The sequence below is a fragment of the Buceros rhinoceros genome, unplaced genomic scaffold, assembly GCF_000710305.1.
Source record: "Buceros rhinoceros silvestris isolate BGI_N320 unplaced genomic scaffold, ASM71030v1 scaffold7362, whole genome shotgun sequence".
NCBI classification, from domain to species: domain Eukaryota; kingdom Metazoa; phylum Chordata; class Aves; order Bucerotiformes; family Bucerotidae; genus Buceros; species Buceros rhinoceros.
The window spans coordinates 597-18,785 of NW_010398223.1; the positions used below are offsets into that span (position 1 = coordinate 597).

The following is an 18,189-nucleotide window of genomic DNA, read 5'->3' on the forward strand; positions in this document are numbered from 1 at the left end:
TCACTTGTCCCAGCCTGATTCCCATGGGAAGATGACCTCCAGGCCCCAGGAATTTCTCAAGCCCACCATGCATCTGGAGAAAGTGTAATGACTCAGTGTTAAACACTCGCTCTCCTGGCAGGGTAGACACTGAAGCACCGTGCCTTCAAAAAGCAGGTTTCCTTCCTGACCAGTTCAGAAGCTTTAGGTACCAACGATGGAATGCTCTCAGTTCATTATTTCTGGTGATTTTAGTTATATCTAATGATTTCTTTCAAGCCTTCACCAGAAAAGGTAGAAAAGCCCTGCCTGGCTGTGTGTTTCTCACCATGTCAGCTTGTGTCATAGTACCACAACTGGTATTTCCTATGAACCTTCAGCTGTAATCCTGAACTGCACAGGACAGGGTGGACTGAATGGGGAGAGGTGCAGAAGATAATAAAACTCCTTTGACACCTTCCAATCCACTACAAAGCCTGCCTTGGTACCCAAATGGTCCTATACCTACAACCTTCCTTCCTGGGGCAGACAAACTCCTGCTGTGACCACATTTCCCCCTCCATTCCACCTCTTACGGGCAGTTGCTACTGAAGACCTTCTGCAAGGCAAGAGGGAAGAGATGAGGAACTCAGTTTATGTTAATTCTCTTCTTCCTCTTCACTAACAACCTCCTTTAGGTCCTGAGGCCCCTGCTCTGCTCTCTCTTTTACGTAGGCTGCCTTGATCTGTTGCAGCTCGCACAGCTCTGCTTCCAGCTCTTCTCTGTGCATTGACCGCCGGTTCCTCAGCATTTTCATGGGGAAGGGGTTTAAGTCATTGAAGGCAATGTTCATCAGCTTCCTACAATGGAAAAGAGAGGTCTGGTGAACCAACTTACCATCCAGTAACACATGTGCCAAGTGCATCCTGGAATAGGCAAAGACTACTACTCTGATTTCAGCTCTCTGAACTCAGAAGTCATCAAGCAGCAGGGTCTGAAAGGAATAGCAGGGAATTCCGTTCCACACAACCACCACTCGAGCAATACTTTAAACAGTATTACACTGCACCACCTTTTAAAGTACAGGTGTGCAGCCATCAGTCGGGAAACAGCAGATCAGATGCCAATTCTGATGGCCCCTGGTGAGGGAATATTCCCAATAGTGAGCTCTTCTGATCACAGATACACGTTGCCATTAAAGGTCACAAGTGGTGCTGTGTTCCCAAACATCCCAACTGCAGCTGAAAGAAACCCAGCAAGCAGCAGCACAGTTCCAGTCGCTGCAAAAAGAAGTCTGGCCCAGAGTTCATGGCCTGCTCTGCTGTAGCATGCCTTTGCCTGAGCCAAAAAGGCTTTAAGCAGCACCATGAAGGGAAAGGCAAAAACAGACAAACTGATCCATGTTCCATGGATCTGCCAATGCACATGCATCCTTCTTAACAGACTGGTCACAAGTCCTTTCAGACTGACCTAACAGGCAATCAAATCCAATTCCTTGGATGGAAGATTGTCTACAACCCATGGTCCTACCTGCCATCCGTGATCATTCTCGTGAAAAAGCGTAGGTACTGGTAGATCTCCACACTATCATGAATTCTTAGGATTTCCTCCTCATTGTATTTAAAAATTGCAAGAGCGTAGCGGAAAATCACCTGTAGAGTTGAAAGGTATTTGAGTTGGCAAGTCCTAAGAGTAGAGGGCCAAGGTCCTCCTGGTGTAAAATACATGGACTGCAGCACAGACTGGACACAGAGCTTCTCCTGCTCTCAGCAGGCTGTGTTAGGGCAAGCCTAAAGAAGCACAGAGCTAATCCCAAGAGAATGACCATCCCTAAGCTAATTTACAACCCCAGAGCACACCAGGTCCTCCAAAAGGACCTCACAGCGATTTTGCAAGGGTTCTTCAGTTCTCCCTAGGCACGAGGAATGCCACATTTTCAGACACTAGCACTCCATCCATCTTCAGCTTCCTGTATCTGTCACACTCAGCTGTGTCACAGACCCTCTGCTCTGGGTCACACAGCAGAAGACACCACAGCCTATCAGAGAACTGTTTCATAGCACAACTATCTGCTAAAAAATACCAAGGATACTGCACACACTATCAAGGACTTTGTCTGCCTATGAGCAGACAACAGAGAGACTGGGAGGCATCAAGGCACTCCACCAAACAGGCAGGATAGGATAAGAGGCTCAAATCCACATCTCTTTGACACCTGTGTACATCCATCACCCTACCATCATGTCACAGAGGTGGTGCAGATGGGAGAAAGGCCTAGGCTGAGAGTTGCACCTTAGTTCCCTCATACAAGAAGGCATCCCACACTCTCAGGAGGATGTCGCTGACCAGGCTGTCCACAAAGGCCACCAGAAACCAGTTGAAGGTGATGAGTGAGACATCAATCTGATACTGTTCAAAATGAGCCATGAGGCGAGGCAGCTTCTCTGACAGGAAGTCTTTGAAGACTCTCTGATCCACCTAAAGTTGACAAAAAAGAAAACAATGAAGTTCTAGTCAAGAGCGGTCCTGGTGCTGGGGGAGAGGAGTGGTGCAACAGGACAGAGGCCCATGAATGCTACAGTAATCATTGGTGCTGCCCTCTATCCTAACCACACCCTAGGAACAGCAGAACATCCTTATCCTCCCAACCCTTCCACATTACTAAGCAGTGTACTTGTATGCTGTACCCAGTGCAGTGAGTGGAGCTGAAACAGGGCCAAGATACAAGCAGAGATACATATATTCCTCTCACTCAGAGGATCATATTCTTTCCCATCCTTGACGTGAGGAGAAAAAATGTTGCCATATTTTCCCTCATTGGTCTTGCTGGGATATTCCATGATATCATGAGCATTCATTTGAATGACAGGGATTAAAACCTGCCCAGGCCTGAATGACTGCATATAGCCCAACAGAATAAACACCTAGAATCCCTCTGACTTCACAAGCAGGACCTGATGTTCTCATTTAGCTTCTCTTTGTGGCATGAGTACTGTCTGTACTCTGCTTTTGGTTGCATGAATCGAGACACAGAAATGCAGCTGGTGAGATCCTTGACCCAGGTTTATAAAGGCTTCCTCTCAGAGGAGCCATGGTTTTGCAAGGGGAAGAACTAAGGAGCAAGATCATGGTTATGCCTTCCTATGCCACACTACTGCACCAGCTGTGTTATACCACTTAACTGTGGCAGAGTGGTACAAACCAGATAAGGTGGTATGCTTGGTCTTTAACATCTGCAGGAGATAAATATTAAGTTTTCCAGCCAACTCAGAGCTTTCACTTTATCAAGCCAACCCACAAGAATAACCCTAGACCTTCCTCTTCATGGGTCTTGGCTAGGCTTTCAGAGACCAACCAGAGGCCTTCTAAAAAAGTATCCCTTAGCTGACAGTCTTTTCTCTTCCTCTGCGTCTCCAGTCTGCCATGTTTTCCCTATCAATCACTATTTGTCAAGTACTGACTACTGCCTATTAAATCTCACAGCTAATGCTACCAGACAGACATTTTGCTATCTGCAGAGTGATCTGGCTGCTTCCCCAGTCTGTGGGTTGGCCTCTCCACCAGTACACACTGTCCCAGTAAACACTGGTTAGCCAGTTCAGAGAGAAAATCAATCAATCACTCTCAGGTTCTACCACTTGTATCTTCATCAACTGGGGGCCCAGAGATACAACCCTCTTCTCTCTAAGAGCACAACACAATAAAAGACCAAGGTTGTGGCTATGGTCACTAGACTGGGCACTGCTGGGTGTGGGTTGTACGGGCACACAATTACAGTCCCATTGGATCATACGAGATTTATCGTGGCTCTGTGCCTGCCTGGGAGGACACAATCACATCTTGACAAACATCTTGAAAAGCTTGGAATCCAGTGACTGTGAACCAGGAAGCTGTTACTCACAGAACAGGTTACAGAACATTTTACATCAAATGGCCAGAGGGCTTTCTGATCTGCAGGAAATCCCAAAGCCAGAATTAACACTGTATTTGATCTTGAACAGAGGCAAGCACAGGGGATATAAAAATTTCCACATTTTCTTTCATCTGCACATGGCACTCCAAAGACAGGGTGCAGTTCCCAAAGAAACATCTGCATGCTGCAGAACAGTGCCACCTTCTTACTTAGTTCTACACATCAGAGTGTGCTGCTTCACCTCTACTAGGCCCTCCTTAAAACAAGAAACTGTGCAATTAATTTGCACCTTCTTCTGACTGACCTGACCTTCAAGTGATTAATCAGAGGGAAGGTGCCCATTAATCGCACAGTAAATGAGCAATTATTTAGTCAGGTTTTTTAGTTAGTTTTTGGGCAGTTATTAGTTGTGCCCAATTCCCTAGTGCTGCTCCTGCGTGCGAAACAACTTTGTTCTCTCAAGTCCACAACAGCTCTGCAACAGAAGGGATTGAAAGCTGGTACCACTACCCTATAAGAAATCAAATACACCACAAGTTGACTGCTTGTTTTTAAACCTTTACTGTAAATCACTGTATCAGAGTTCAAGCCGATGTGAGGGTGCCCAGCTCACCTGTGATGTTATTAGTGTGTCACTGTAGTAGTCTGCCGGCATTAGGTTCTCTACAATATGCACTAGGCACCAGAAAGCACTTTCCTCATCTTCCAGGACCAGGAGGGCAACAGCTGCCAATCTGTGATGGACAAGACACAGTAAAGTCATTCAACACTGCAGGAGACATAGGCCAGTGAAGGAACTGGAGAATACAAGGTTCCTCTTGGCATATTTCTAGCTCCATAAACATCCAAAACATCAAACATGGTAAGACTGTTGGTCAGAGAGGCAAGTGATCTGCTCTGCAGGTTTCTGAAGGAACCACGGTGCTGTGATTTTTTTCCCACGTGCCTCTGTTAGCATACAGGAAGCAACAAATATGAAACCAGACAAAGCCAGACTTGCCAACTGATGAAATGTTGTGCAGATCTGAAGGTTAACAGTGTGCTGATTGTGGCTATTTCAATACAGGAAAAAACTCACTCGGAGATATTATGTGACACAGCTCACCTTCCTATACATCATCCTACAGCACTTACCCCTTCAGCTTTGACTCACCCCTTTTGGACAGACTGGAAAGATGGTATCTAATATTAAGGCCTCTCTAGAGTGGAAAATGTCTGAAAACCATCCAAAGAACAACAGGAATGGCTTACACAAACTTTCTTCATGTGAAAAGGTCCAACTAGAAATTTCCTTTTCACACCTAGTGCCCGGTGCCTCTCTTACTCGTTGGCACACTTCTAAGAAGACTGGTTTTATCTTTCCTACAGACTTCTTTGGGAAGTGAAAGAAGCTTTTAGATTCCCTGAACATTTTCTTCTCCAGACAGAACAACTCCAGCTGCCTCAGCCTCTATTCTGTAACTATAGAGATGCCAAACAAGTACATTTTGCTGCTTGCTTTCTCTCAGAAATAACACTGGATGAAAAAGGACACCAAATCCAGAATTCTGCATGAAAATACCTAGGACAGAACTCTAGAGAGGCAGAAGCCTGAGGCAGAGTATGTGTCTGCACCTTCTCAGTGCTATTCTATGAAGAATCCGCACACCTGGCTCCTCACCTGTTCAGTCCCTGGCAGTATCCAATGGCAGGATTGTGCCAGGAGAATGCCAGCAACACCCTCCGGAGCTTGGGGATGAGCTGGGAGGTGGGAGAAGAAAAATGTTTGTTGTTGGTCAGTGTGCGGGGCAAGTCAAGCTCAATCTGCCGGCAGGCAGGGTGCTCAGTGCTCTTGCTCTGCTGTAACAGCCGCTGGTAGTGGTCAGGCAGATAGCTGCAATGCCGGCTTACAATCCACCTCCAGACCCGTTGCCGATGCTCCACTGGAATGCCACTTCGGATTAGGCTTTTTAGCTCTGCAGAGGGGCTCAGCTCTCCAACACTGTTCCACCTGTCACGGAGGGGCTTCTCCACTACTTCCTGGCTTCGCAGATTGTTGGACTTTATTTCCAGGGCTTGGATTTTGGCCAGAAGCTTCCAGTCCTCAACTTCATAGTCAGGTACAGTCATAAACCCATACTCATCATACTCACTGGAGGGACACAAGGCACAAGTTAGTTCAAAGGACAGTGCTGGTACATGCATCAAGGGACACTCACTGCTTGGGGCCATGCCTACTACAGCCTACTGCCAAGTTCCTGTCACCCATGCCTGCGCACAGGTACTCCTCTTTCACTTCTCTGGTAGCTGCATGTGAGAGCCTGCCATGTCCACTGTCTCAGAGCCCTGAAGACAAATGAGAGCCTGGAGGAATGGCATACACATGCAAAATCAAGCGTGACTTTGCCATGAGCTACAGGCCAACCTCATCAGACCTTTTATCTCACTGGCCCCCTGCTGCTAAGGGAGTATCATGTCAGCAGGTACCTTCTCCCTACCACAGAGACAGAAGGGACTGCAAAAGTTTTGGGGTACCAGACCAAAGAACAGAGACCCACAGTCCATTCTGATGTCTCCTTGTACAAAATGCAAATATCCTGCTGATTGGAGAACACCAGAAGCGCTGACAGTACAGCTTGTTGAGAGTTTGGGTATCATCAGTCCACAAGCTGGGATACTTGTAAGATATCATTATATTCTTGACAGAGACCAAGCCTGGCCTTGGGGTATTATCTCCAAAACTATCTGGAGAACCTGCAAGTCTGACCAACCAGAGGAAATGGAAACTGCTACAGAACTGGAGCACTAGCTGGGTAGGAATGCATAAACACACATGTGAGGACCTCAGCAGTGCTGCTGGTAAGGCTCTCTGGAAGTCTCCAGTCCAGCCCCTCTTCGCTGCCCAGGACTGTAACAAGGCAACAGTGGCTTTGTATGGCTGGGACTAGAAAACCTGAAAGGATGGAGAACCCCCACCTCCTAGTTTATCCTCAAGTCCAGGGTTTACCTCCCAGGCACACCATGGCTGTTGTCACTTGCCATACCATCTGCCACTGCCAAGGAAAGTTTAGCTGTACATCTTTAACTTCCTCTTCCTTCAGTGATATGCCACTATCAGACACTCACGATCTTCGCACCACCAAACTAAACCAGCCTCCTCAACTTCTACTCCTAGATCATGGATCCAAGTCCCTGCTATAGAAATGTCCCTGGATCTTGCTTGCCTGCACATTCCCCTCCATGTCCAGACTCCTACAAGAGTGTGAATACCACCGTGTTCTTGCCTCTTACCTCACAGGGTTCAAGTTAAAACCTTCTGCTTCTTCCTTCACATCCCACTGGAGCGCTTCCTGGATGAGGTTCCTCACCAACTCAGCATGGGAACTGGGCAGGCCAGGCAGAGCCTCCTGCAGCTTCCGCAAGACTGTCAGGTATTTGCTCTCCATCTGACAGTTTCGTGCTTGCAGGCGGGCACACTGATGGGGAAACAAAAGGGAATGAGCTGGCTCATTGATGGTTCTTCTTGCATTGACACTGCTCTCTCCTGGTCTGGTCTGCACATAAAGTGAAGACTCCCAAACAGCAAAGCCCCAGAAAACACATCCAGCGATTTTGTACAACCAGCAGAATTGCAGCCATAGTGTAATTGCATCCAATCAAATGAACAAGTCAAGCTGCAGTAGCTATTATGGAACAGAAGTTGCTTATTGAGTGGGATACCTACAACAGCATCACCTACTTTAGCTACTGCATGCATCAGTGGATGGCTGTATCCCAGTCAGCTCATCTCAGGTCACAACCAAAAAGCCACCACTGCAGATGAGTTCTCTGCATCCTTTTTCCCTACTCCTTAGACAAGTTGTCTGTCGCGCATTGAGCTGTATCCTGACAGAACATACCACTCCTGGACCTGAGTTATGACCATACCACTTTCAGGATACACGGTAGCAACACATACAAAGTGATCACATGCCCCTCAGCAATGCCAGCCCCATGGCACCGGTCGGTACACAACATTTCTTATGGACAGGAAGCCCAACTGAGTTCAAACAGCAAGACAGTCCCTGCCACACCCAGAGTCCCGGACACACAAAGACGAGAAAAGGAATTAGGATGGTTATCCCCACTCCACAAGTGGGGAACTGAGGCCACAGGTGAAAAGACTCACCCAGAGTCTCAGAGGAAGCTCAGTGAAGACTCCTGCTCAGTGGAAAGCAGCAGTTGATAACAAAACAGAAACCGTAAGAGAGAATGAGGGTGCATGAAGAGGGGGCAGAAAGGAGCATGCAATACTGTCATACTACCACTTTAATCAGTATTTTGCCTCACATTGAACATGTTGGTCTGATTACTTTCTGAAGGTTAGAGCAGTTTCAGGATCGGAGAAGGACAGTAAGTTAGAGGGTAGGTAGGATTTCAAAGGACTAGAAAGCAAAGAGATGTAAGAACAGCAGTAACTCTCCAGAAGCAGCTTTCTGCCCTGTTCCAGAATCTAAGACTATGGACACATATCTTAAAGCCCAGGGAAGGAAAACACAGGGGAAAATCCACAGAACAAGTGCCAGCACACACCACCAGCTTGGGGAAGTGGTTCAGAACCAGAAGGTGGGATTAAACAAGTCTGAGAGTAAACAGGTTATACACACTTACAAGGACAAAAATAAAAACAGAGCTTAGGAAAACATAAGAACTCTGATCTATCTGCACAACCTGAGAGGGCTGCCAAGCCTGGTAGAGAATGGAGCCAGGGTTCAGTCAGTCTGCCAGCTCTCAGGAAGATTTTCTGATTCCCTACAGTATTGCTTTTTCATTTGTATCCAAAAGCATATGTGAAATGCAGAAATCTGGGTTAAGTTTCAGCATCCTTAAGACTGAGTTTTGCAAGTATTTTATTTTTATTGAAGAATGAAAATGATCATGGCTAATTTGGGAACATAAAGAGAAAAAAAAAAAGGTCACACTAAAAAAGCAGATTGCGAAGAAAGTTTATTCCTGGTGTGTTTTGGACCAAAATCTGCTGACTTCAGAAAGAAATTAATAACAGCTTTCACCAAGGAAAAGAAGTAATTTTGTCTTACCTTCATCAGAAGGGCTTTTTCATTCTCAGCAACACTTGTCCAGAGTCGAGTAACCTGGTGGATCTCCGAGTTGAGAAATTGGTTCTGGGTTTTGTATGCATCAATATCATCCTGCCACAAAGCAAAACAGTCACACAAGGAGAGTTCTTGAGGGGCTTGGAATCCCCTCCCAGTTCAGGGACCTCAGGTGTGGATTGCACTAAGGACAAGAAAATATCTCAACAAGTTTTGTGTTCTGGGGAGAAAACAGGACAAATATTGCCTACAAAGAAATCAAGGCACAACATTAAATAGGAATGTCATGCATAGAGAAGACACTTGAAAATGCTATGCGCACTGTATGCACATGCTTAGAAAACAGAGAGACACCTGGGTGATATAAAGCTAGAGAAGCACTTAAATAAGATGAAGAACATACATGTTTTGTTCTTTTTTTTAAAAAATTGGCACAAATCTCAGCCCCATGACTGGCAGCAAAAACAAACACTCTTGCAGTGCAGTGAGCGGCTCTTTTGGCAGTTCTCCACCCCATGCTAACTGGTCATTACAGCTATGCATATAGTGCCACACAACAGGCTGGATTTGAAAGAACCAAGATGTATTGGGAAACTGTTTGCAAGAGGGAAACACGGAGGAACAAAGCTAGTGAAATAAGCAAGTGCAACTGCAGCTGTGAAACAAAGAAAGAGGCACGCACTGAATGGTGTCAGGAAGTCAAACAAAACAGGCTCTGAGCTGAAGCTGAAACTGACCCGGATGTTTTTGAGCACCCTACTGGTATCAGATGAGTGCCTTCCAGCCTTCCTCTGGTTTGGAGACAGATGGAGCAAGTAGCAGAAGTATATTCTGTGCTTCCCACAAGGAACACCCTCCCACCGAACCAGAGGGCACAGAAATGGGAGCCCCCAAATGACCTGTGCCATCTCACACACCTTCAGGTGCTCAATCTCCTCCTGCTGTTTATACAGTGTCTCTACAGTGACAGTGTTGGCTTCATGCAGGGGGTCAGAGAGCTCTCGGGCCATTTGCTCCGTCAAGGCCATGATGACTTCTTGTTTAGCGTGGTTCTTCTCCATCAGAAGCTGCACGTGCTCCTTGAGTTCCTGGATATGGCTGTCTCTCAGAGCCAGTATCTGTTCCAATTGCTTCTTTTCTTGCTCAAGAGCTTCCAGTCGATTGGTGAGATCTGCAATTTGTCTCACTTTGTGGCGCACTAGCTCCAGTCTGTCCTTATCTTCTGCTACAGTGAGATACATGCAAGATACTCGTTTCTCCTGCTGGGCTGCCTCCAGAGCTTTGTGGAGAAGTTTAACCAGCTCCTGGAAAGGGAATTCAAAGCCATCACATCACAGTGCTGCCCAGGGCAACAGCACTGTGCACAGCACAGACCCAACCAGTAATGAATGAAGAGTGAAAGGTCCTCAGGATCTTGACATTGACTCATTTCAGGAGCAAAACTGAATTCAGCAACCCCAAAAGCCCAGTCCCTCCTCAGCAGAGAAGCTCTGCTCTCAGAGCTGGGCCTGAAAGGTCTCTGTCCCAGGCCACAGATGGCTTGACTTCAGGTGGATTGCTAAGAGCCAGGCTGCTGCTCACACTGTCTGAATTCTGGCTTTCCTACAGTTATCATTCTTGGGAGGCCCAGCATAGACCAAAGAAGCCGGAGATTTGGTTAGCAGAGTGGTAAAACGGGAGGGAGGGAAGCAATACAGCCTGCGTCTACCTGTGCTATCAGAAGGAAACTGCTGCATCCATTTTAATCTTCCCTTTACCAGAGTCCTCCCTCACTCCATCCCAGATAGGCATAAAAGCTTGCCGCAGCAGCTTGCTGCTGATTCAGGCTCTGCCATCTCAGCCACTTAAGGAAGCAAATCAAGAATGCAACTGATCATGGGACCCACTCTCCTGCCTCTTCTCCTGGAAGAGCTACCAGCATCATTAGTGGGGAGCCTGGCATCACTCTATGCTTGTGAAAAACAGCACCGTTCAGGAGAGACAGTCCTTGCAGTGACCCTTGCACTGACTTCTACAGTCAAATCACTTCCTCGTGGTGGATCAGTGTTCAAAAAGAACAACTTACTGTTAACAGCATGACTCAGTTCCTGCCAGTGTCACAGTACCTATTCAGGATTGTACGTTCACTGAGCAGTAGAGATGTATGAGCAAGACACCTGCAGAGTACACTTGCATTTGTTTTACTTCCCTTTTCCAGACCATTTGCTAGCTGTACTTCCTAGCAAGGGCTGAAGGACTACCATTCTCCCTTGTGCTAGGCACAAGCAGGCACATACAAAGGCATAACACCAAGAGATTCAACTGGTCCCCAGTGAGTGCTTGCTGAGCGCTTCTCAGCCTAACATCAAGGTATAAGGGAGTCCCTGTGACCAGTCTCAGGGCCCAGCCCTTAGAAGCAGGACAATCTTTGACGTACCTTTTGTGACTTGACTTCTTCTGTGAGTGTTAGGATCTGTTGCTGTAGAACACTCACTTTATCCATTGGGTTCCTCTCCCTGGACAGTTCTTCTGGCAGGCCTGGGTAACCACTGTTCATCCACCTGGCTTTCCTAATCCAGTTCAGCCTGGGCTCCATCCTCCCATCCTCCGGGGTCCCTTCCTTAACTGAAGGGAAATGGGATCAATTTACACAGAATTGTTTTGCTACTATAGATTCCTGAGTCTCACTATGGGGAGACTCACTACAGCTCATCAGAGAAGACTGACACACAGGACAGAGACAACTGACCTGCTCGGACTCACAGGGTTGAAGCACAGGCAGTAGGGATCAACCACAGGTACCCGCAGCACAAACAAAGCCATGTAATGTTTTATGGTACCGTGCACCCTGCCCATCTACCTTGTACACAGCAAACTCAAGTTATCATCATGGAGAAGCAACTTCCCAAGCATGCACTGGAGCTGCTGAGCTTCACCTTTGACCATGCAGCATTTTAACTTCTACCTCAAAAAAAAAAAAAATACCAGTATGGGCTGGCACCATGGCACCATTTTTGCCTCTTCATAAGGTTCCAGAGGTAGGAGATAGATAGATGCAGCCTGAAGCAGAGCCAACAGAGTCAGTCTTGTGCCGATAACACAGGAAGAGACCTGAGACAATGTGATAGAGTTTTCATGTCCCGTGACACCTCGCCACCCTCTCCCTCCCCTTCCTGCTAAGTCTGACTCCCTGCTAGAAGGCAATCATACTTAGACCAGCTCACACAGCTCAGTAACAAGCACCTGCACATCCTGCCTCCACTTCTGCCTCTTGTTCCTCATCCAGATTCTCAGGATGCTCCTGGAATTCACTGAAGCTAAAGACGTTCCCATTGTTCCCCCATAACTGCTTGGAGCCACAGATGTTGTAGACAGTGTTTCTGAAACAAGAAGAGATCAAGACAGCCAAGTGAACAGGAGAAGTCAGTGAATATGCAGTCAGTGCATAATCAAACTATTTGATACCTTGCCACTCCTCATATCCCACCGTTCCTGCAAAACCTATCTATTTCCTTCACGTGCTGAGAAAAGGAACTGTTCATGGCATTGACGTATCTGAGGGGAGCAAGGTTTAACTGGTGTAAATCAGGAACATGCCACAAAATCAGTGTCATCACAGCAGTGTAAACCAGCTGGAGATCTCTCCCCATGTGCTTGAGCCCTGCACATAAATGCATCAGGTTGGACAGAGGGTTGAAAGGTAACAGTAGAGCAACGACATTCCTCCCTCACCTCTCCCTCTCCCTCCCTTTCCTCCTCCTTCCTTTCCTCCCTCTCTGCCTTTCCTCAGCTCACTACAGAAATCCCCAGGTGCCAAGAAAAGCTCAGCTATCTCCAATACGGGTAAAACTGCCATAATGATCACGTTTGAAGCAGTCACAGATCCTGTGCACTGAACCACATTTAATAACCTTGCTACAACAAACTCAATAGACTTTGATGCAGTAAAGAGATTCAGGAACAAAACTGCCATCAGATCCAGAACCAGCTTGTTACAGCTGCTGCTATCAGATATTGCCAGAGGCACTAACAGGTGACTTTACGGCGTCATGCAGAACCACAAATGCACAAATATTTCTGTAAAACCTACACAGGAAAGTGAGACAGTTGCCTCTCTCTATACAGGTCTTTTCCCTTCTCCTGTGCTATCCATCAGCTAAAACAAAACAAGACCCTTGTTTTGAGACCTACAAAAGACTCGGTGTCAGCTACTTCCTAACTGTACATGAAGTTGGCATTTAGATATTGTTCTCTGTTTGTCTTGTTACTGTAAGGCCCCACAGCAGAGGAGCAGACATTTCTGACCTCAGGGAACATATTGGCACACAGTATCAGCAGACCTTCATTCCCTGAAGTCTGCAGCTGACACTCATCCAGTGCAACTTTCCTCCTTTTTTCTACCTTGTGCTGCTCTGTGCTTTAACTCTGAGACAGCAGCAGAATGATGACCTTAGCAGAAATCAGACACGTTACTACCCTCATGAACATGCAGCCTGATAGTGAAAGACTGAAAAAATGTTCACAGAACGAGGGGAGCAATAAAATTTAAAGCTGAAAAGAGGCAATTGTTATTCAGGCTAACAAAAGCAAGGCTGGGAAGGGGGAAAGGAGATATGATCAACATTTGGAAGGTGTCAGGCTACCCACTGCGGCCAATTACAGATATTTGATTATATGTAAATAAGTGACCAGGACAGTTGCAGCCGTGATAGAGCTATACATTGTAACTGCAAATAGCAGCATCATCATAGGCAGTGGGAACATTCACATACTTAGAAACTTAAAAAGGAGTAGCAAGCTGTATCTACACTCAAGGTTCTTTGAAATGTGTTAATGGGCTTCTATCACTAGCCTACGGAGTAGAGAGCTCTACCTGCCTGTGGCCCTTCCAAGAGCAATTTGCAGAGGTACTGCAGTAGTCACGTGGACCACTACCTACACTTGAGGAAAGCTCAACCAAGCCCTAAGTCTGCTACTGGGATCTTTGCTAAGAGAGCTAGATGATGGGAAATACATTGGAACAGGGGGATGTAAAACTTCCTTCCCTCTGGCAGGAAGTTTACTTTCTCCTGGAATATCCTTCAAAAAGCTGCTTCATTGTTCTTTCAACTAGGCAAGTCCCCCTTTCAATATGTGACAAGCAAGGAAGGCACAAAGTGGCAGGCCAGCATGTCAACCACACTGCAGCAATCCTTATGCACTTACTGTATCTCCGTCCAAGGGTGCTTAAGGGAGATGTTATGCAAAGCAGTAGATGTTTGGGGTGCAGGCAAAGACGCTGCCTTTAAACCCACTGCTTCTGTTGGTGTTTTCACCGGAGGCAGAAAGTCTTCATTGTCAACAAGATCTGTGTAAAAACAAACCACGGGATGGAAGCAAGTGAACAAGACAGAAATCCACTGGGGTTTGACTCCTTCGTGCATCTTGACAGCCACACCATTTTACTACAGGTATACATTCCATGTTCAACTGGCCAGGTGGAAGAAGGAGAGCACAGCAAGTTTCCTCAGTTTTCAGTCAAATTGCAGAAGGTTCCATGTAAAAATAGAGTTGACAATCAAGTGACTTCAACCATTTGTATATGAGAATGACTAACCCTAAACAAGCTTTAACTGCCTAAAGGAATAAGGAAGCAATCTGTTGCTGTCACTTTCCCTTATCCCAAACACTGTTTGACAGTTTTAATGTGCAGATAACACTTCACTCAGTTTGTAACCAAGTTATTGCCTGCTCCAGCAAAATACCAAGGCTCCCAAAACCTTTTAGAGCAGACTCTTACTAGGAAGGGGGCTATCTGTTTCATATAAAATATGTATTTAATCACAACTAAACATATGGACATCCTGTTTGTGCCCTTCCCAATCCACCAGCCTGTGTACTCCCACTGCTAGGAAGGCACATCTTCATCCCACCACTGAAAAAAACCTTCTTCCTGTAAATTTCACAGGCCTCACAAGAGGAAGGGGTTATACCAAAAGCTCACAATTCACATGCGTGGGGAAAATCAAGAAAGGATTCACCATCATAAGATATCTGAGCAACTCCAACCACATGCTGTGGATTAGGAGACAGGCCATCCATATTCAACTGTAATAAGGCAAGACGTTCCAAACATCAACCCAGCACTGATAGTTGGCATCTGTGTTTAAAAACCTGGTCAAAACTTCTGGCTATCTGTTTCATATAAAATATGTATTTAATCACAACTAAACATATGGACATCCTGTTTGTGCCCTTCCCAATCCACCAGCCTGTGTACTCCCACTGCTAGGAAGGCACATCTTCATCCCACCACTGAAAAAAACCTTCTTCCTGTAAATTTCACAGGCCTCACAAGAGGAAGGGGTTATACCAAAAGCTCACAATTCACATGCGTGGGGAAAATCAAGAAAGGATTCACCATCATAAGATATCTGAGCAACTCCAACCACATGCTGTGGATTAGGAGACAGGCCATCCATATTCAACTGTAATAAGGCAAGACGTTCCAAACATCAACCCAGCACTGATAGTTGGCATCTGTGTTTAAAAACCTGGTCAAAACTTCTGCCCACTTACAGATGAAGAGCACCATTCATCACTGGGGGGCTGAAAGCAGAAGGAAGGCTGACATGTGTGACACTTACTTGTTCCACCAGCCAGAGGTTCATTCACAAGCTGGGAGCTGCCCACAGGAAATCTGCTCTGTGAATTGCAAAATTCCCAGCGTCTCATCTGTAGCTGCTGCAGCCAGTACATCATTGCCTGTTTGCTGATTGCCTAACGCAAAAAAAAACATCACTGGGGGGCTGAAAGCAGAAGGAAGGCTGACATGTGTGACACTTACTTGTTCCACCAGCCAGAGGTTCATTCACAAGCTGGGAGCTGCCCACAGGAAATCTGCTCTGTGAATTGCAAAATTCCCAGCGTCTCATCTGTAGCTGCTGCAGCCAGTACATCATTGCCTGTTTGCTGATTGCCTAACGCAAAAAAAAAAGGGAAGGTGAGTAATCTCATCAGCATGAGATGCATCCTGAACGGCTGACCACCACTTCACTGCCCAAGCCAGGAGAAACAAAGGCCAGCTGTGTCAAGCCTGTGCTATATTGTCTGGTCCTAATGCTGACTTGTGAGGACTGAGTAAATCTTCAGCATGGTTCTCAGTAACAGATCCGCAGTGGACCACTGTCCGCTTTTTAAACACTTTTTTAAATTTAATTTTTAATACCAATTTTCACTGAGATAAAAATCTAGCAAAGGTTGCTGCTGGAGCAACCATTTTAGACAGGAGAGCTTATTTCTGTTCGGCAAATTACATGTGGACTGCAGGTCTCCTCAATGATTTTAATTCAGCACTCTGTGTGGCCCTTACTCCTATTCTGTTAAACACTGGCAACCTCACAGGTAACAGACTCCCAGTCTTGCCAAAATAATGCAAGTAATTTAGATCCAAACGGTAACAGTCTAGGCTGGGAGGACTGAAGTGAAACTCAAGCAGAGGTATCTTAGCAGAGATGTGTCTGTCCCGATTGGGAATGTTTCATTACCACCCCCACAAGAAGATGCTGCCCCTTACCTTCAAAGTAAAAACTCTGCTTGGTGTTCTGACCTCAAAAACCCCTTCCCCATTTTCCACCTTGCAGTCAAAGCTGGCACTGGAGAGATCGATAGACCCCAAAGGGTTGATGTCTTGTGCAGTTCTGTAGTATAGTAAATGACATTTGTTTTCATCATAAAAGAACCAGCGAGACTTCCAGGTCTTGATTGGCCCCTTAATGCCCAGCTTATTTAAATAGCCACAGAGTTTTTTTCTGGTTGTTTCTCTGCTGGGTTTCAGCTGTACATTTTCCAGTTCTGCAGAAGAGGAAAGCATGTCTTTCTCTGTCGCTGAGGCTCCAGTGCTGCTGTTGTTGTCCGGATTTGACTTCTCTAAATTGCCTGGAGTGGCAAGGGGACAAGCTCTGTTTTCTGGTCCTTTTTTCATCTCTTTCAGCAAATACACTCAGAATCAGATTGAAATAGGAAATTCTTTAGGTGAAAAAGCAACAGCAAGTTTTTGTTATAGAACCTGCAGCAAACGAAAAAGGAGGAATAAGCTCAGGTCTGACACAGGACAAACAACATTCCCTAGCTTTCCAGCTGCCCAGTAAGGTCTCCAACTTCTACTTTTGGTCATTGCTCTCTGCCTTCTGAGAGAGTAGATGCCTGTGAGCTCTCTGTCCATAAAATTCACTGCGAGGTGACAATCAGAACTACAACTATCACTAGATCCATATCTGGTGTTAGATGTTCTCTGGATGCCCGGAGGAGCGTGAAGCATGGGCAGAGGTCCGGTGGTCTCATTCTTCCATTTTCCACCCTGGACAAAAGGAGCTGTTACCTCCACCCATGCAGGTGTAAATTAATTGACTTTGTGCAATTAACAAAAGAGATACCGCTTAACTACAGTTATCCACACATGTCTAACCCAATGATGTAATGTGAAAAACTGGGTATAAATATTGCCCCAATGTCAGCCTTAAAGTAGGGCAGGAGATGATTCAGAATCATACCGAAAGGCTGGATTGACAGATTCACCCCCTCTCCACCCTATCCCCATCCTCCCCTTGCCCGGGGATGCTGTGTGGGTAAGATTCTCCACCTCAGCTATGCCAGGTGTATTTATTTGTTTGTAATCACAATTGTACTTGTTTGTATTGCACTATTCCTTCATCCGACAGGCTCGTTTTTACTAAGGGGCTGGGTCTGCAACGGGCGGGTTGTAGCTTCTTTGGTGTTGGACCTATAGCGTTCGGCTGTTTCTCTGGTAATTAAGCTATAGCTACCCTGCGGTTCACCAATTTATCACCAATCCAAAAGAACTTGTGTATGTTGCATTGAAAATAAACCATCATTATTCGTGCCCCCAGTGTGCTTGTTTTGCATATTCAGGGTCAGAATTATAGGACCAGATTTAATTCCCCATTTTTGAAACACCTTAGTCAGCTCAGATGACCTCTACAGATCTGTTTTGTCTCTCTTCTGTTCCTATATCAGCCTGGACCAGTGGCAAAGAAGCAGTACCACAATCTCTTGAGTGAAAAATAAGCACAGTCTACAGACATACCATATCAATAGCAATAACCAGGGCATTCAAAGCCACAAGCAAAGTGAAGTAACAGTTGCAGAAAACACGACAAGATAACAAGTGCTGGTGAAGCACATGCGCAGGTAAAGGAATTTCAGGTAAGTGTATGCTGGCATTCCCACTGAATGCTTAGCCAGTATTTTAAACAACAGTGATTGGA

The 18,189-nt window shown here is 46.0% G+C and overlaps 1 protein-coding gene across 1 annotated transcript; it reads right to left on the minus strand.

Moving 5' to 3' along the window:
- Positions 1-418: 418 nt before the first annotated feature.
- TBC1D2 (TBC1 domain family, member 2) lies at positions 419-16,886 on the minus strand. Its single transcript, XM_010131008.1, has 13 exons — positions 16,479-16,886; positions 15,750-15,882; positions 14,129-14,270; positions 12,167-12,303; positions 11,361-11,548; positions 9,862-10,248; positions 8,930-9,040; positions 7,143-7,327; positions 5,533-6,003; positions 4,486-4,606; positions 2,252-2,437; positions 1,490-1,611; positions 419-819 (listed from the first exon to the last, which is right to left on the minus strand). The coding sequence occupies exons 1-13, from the start codon at positions 16,884-16,886 to the stop codon at positions 618-620; spliced, it is 2,793 nt and encodes a 930-aa protein (XP_010129310.1). The 3' UTR covers positions 419-617.
- Between the last annotated feature and the right edge of the window lie 1,303 nt (positions 16,887-18,189).

Bases quoted from the DNA above. Each gene is read 5' to 3' on its own strand.
- TBC1D2 (XM_010131008.1), bottom strand. From the start codon at position 16,886: ATGAAAAAAGGACCAGAAAACAGAGCTTGTCCCCTTGCCACTCCAGGC. The intron at 4,607-5,532 runs GTGAGGAGCCAG...TGTCCATCACAG, and splicing joins TACTGCCAGGGACTGAACAG to ATTGGCAGCTGTTGCCCTCC. The intron at 1,612-2,251 runs GTGCAACTCTCA...TCAACTCTACAG, and splicing joins TCTTGTATGAGGGAACTAAG to GTGATTTTCCGCTACGCTCT.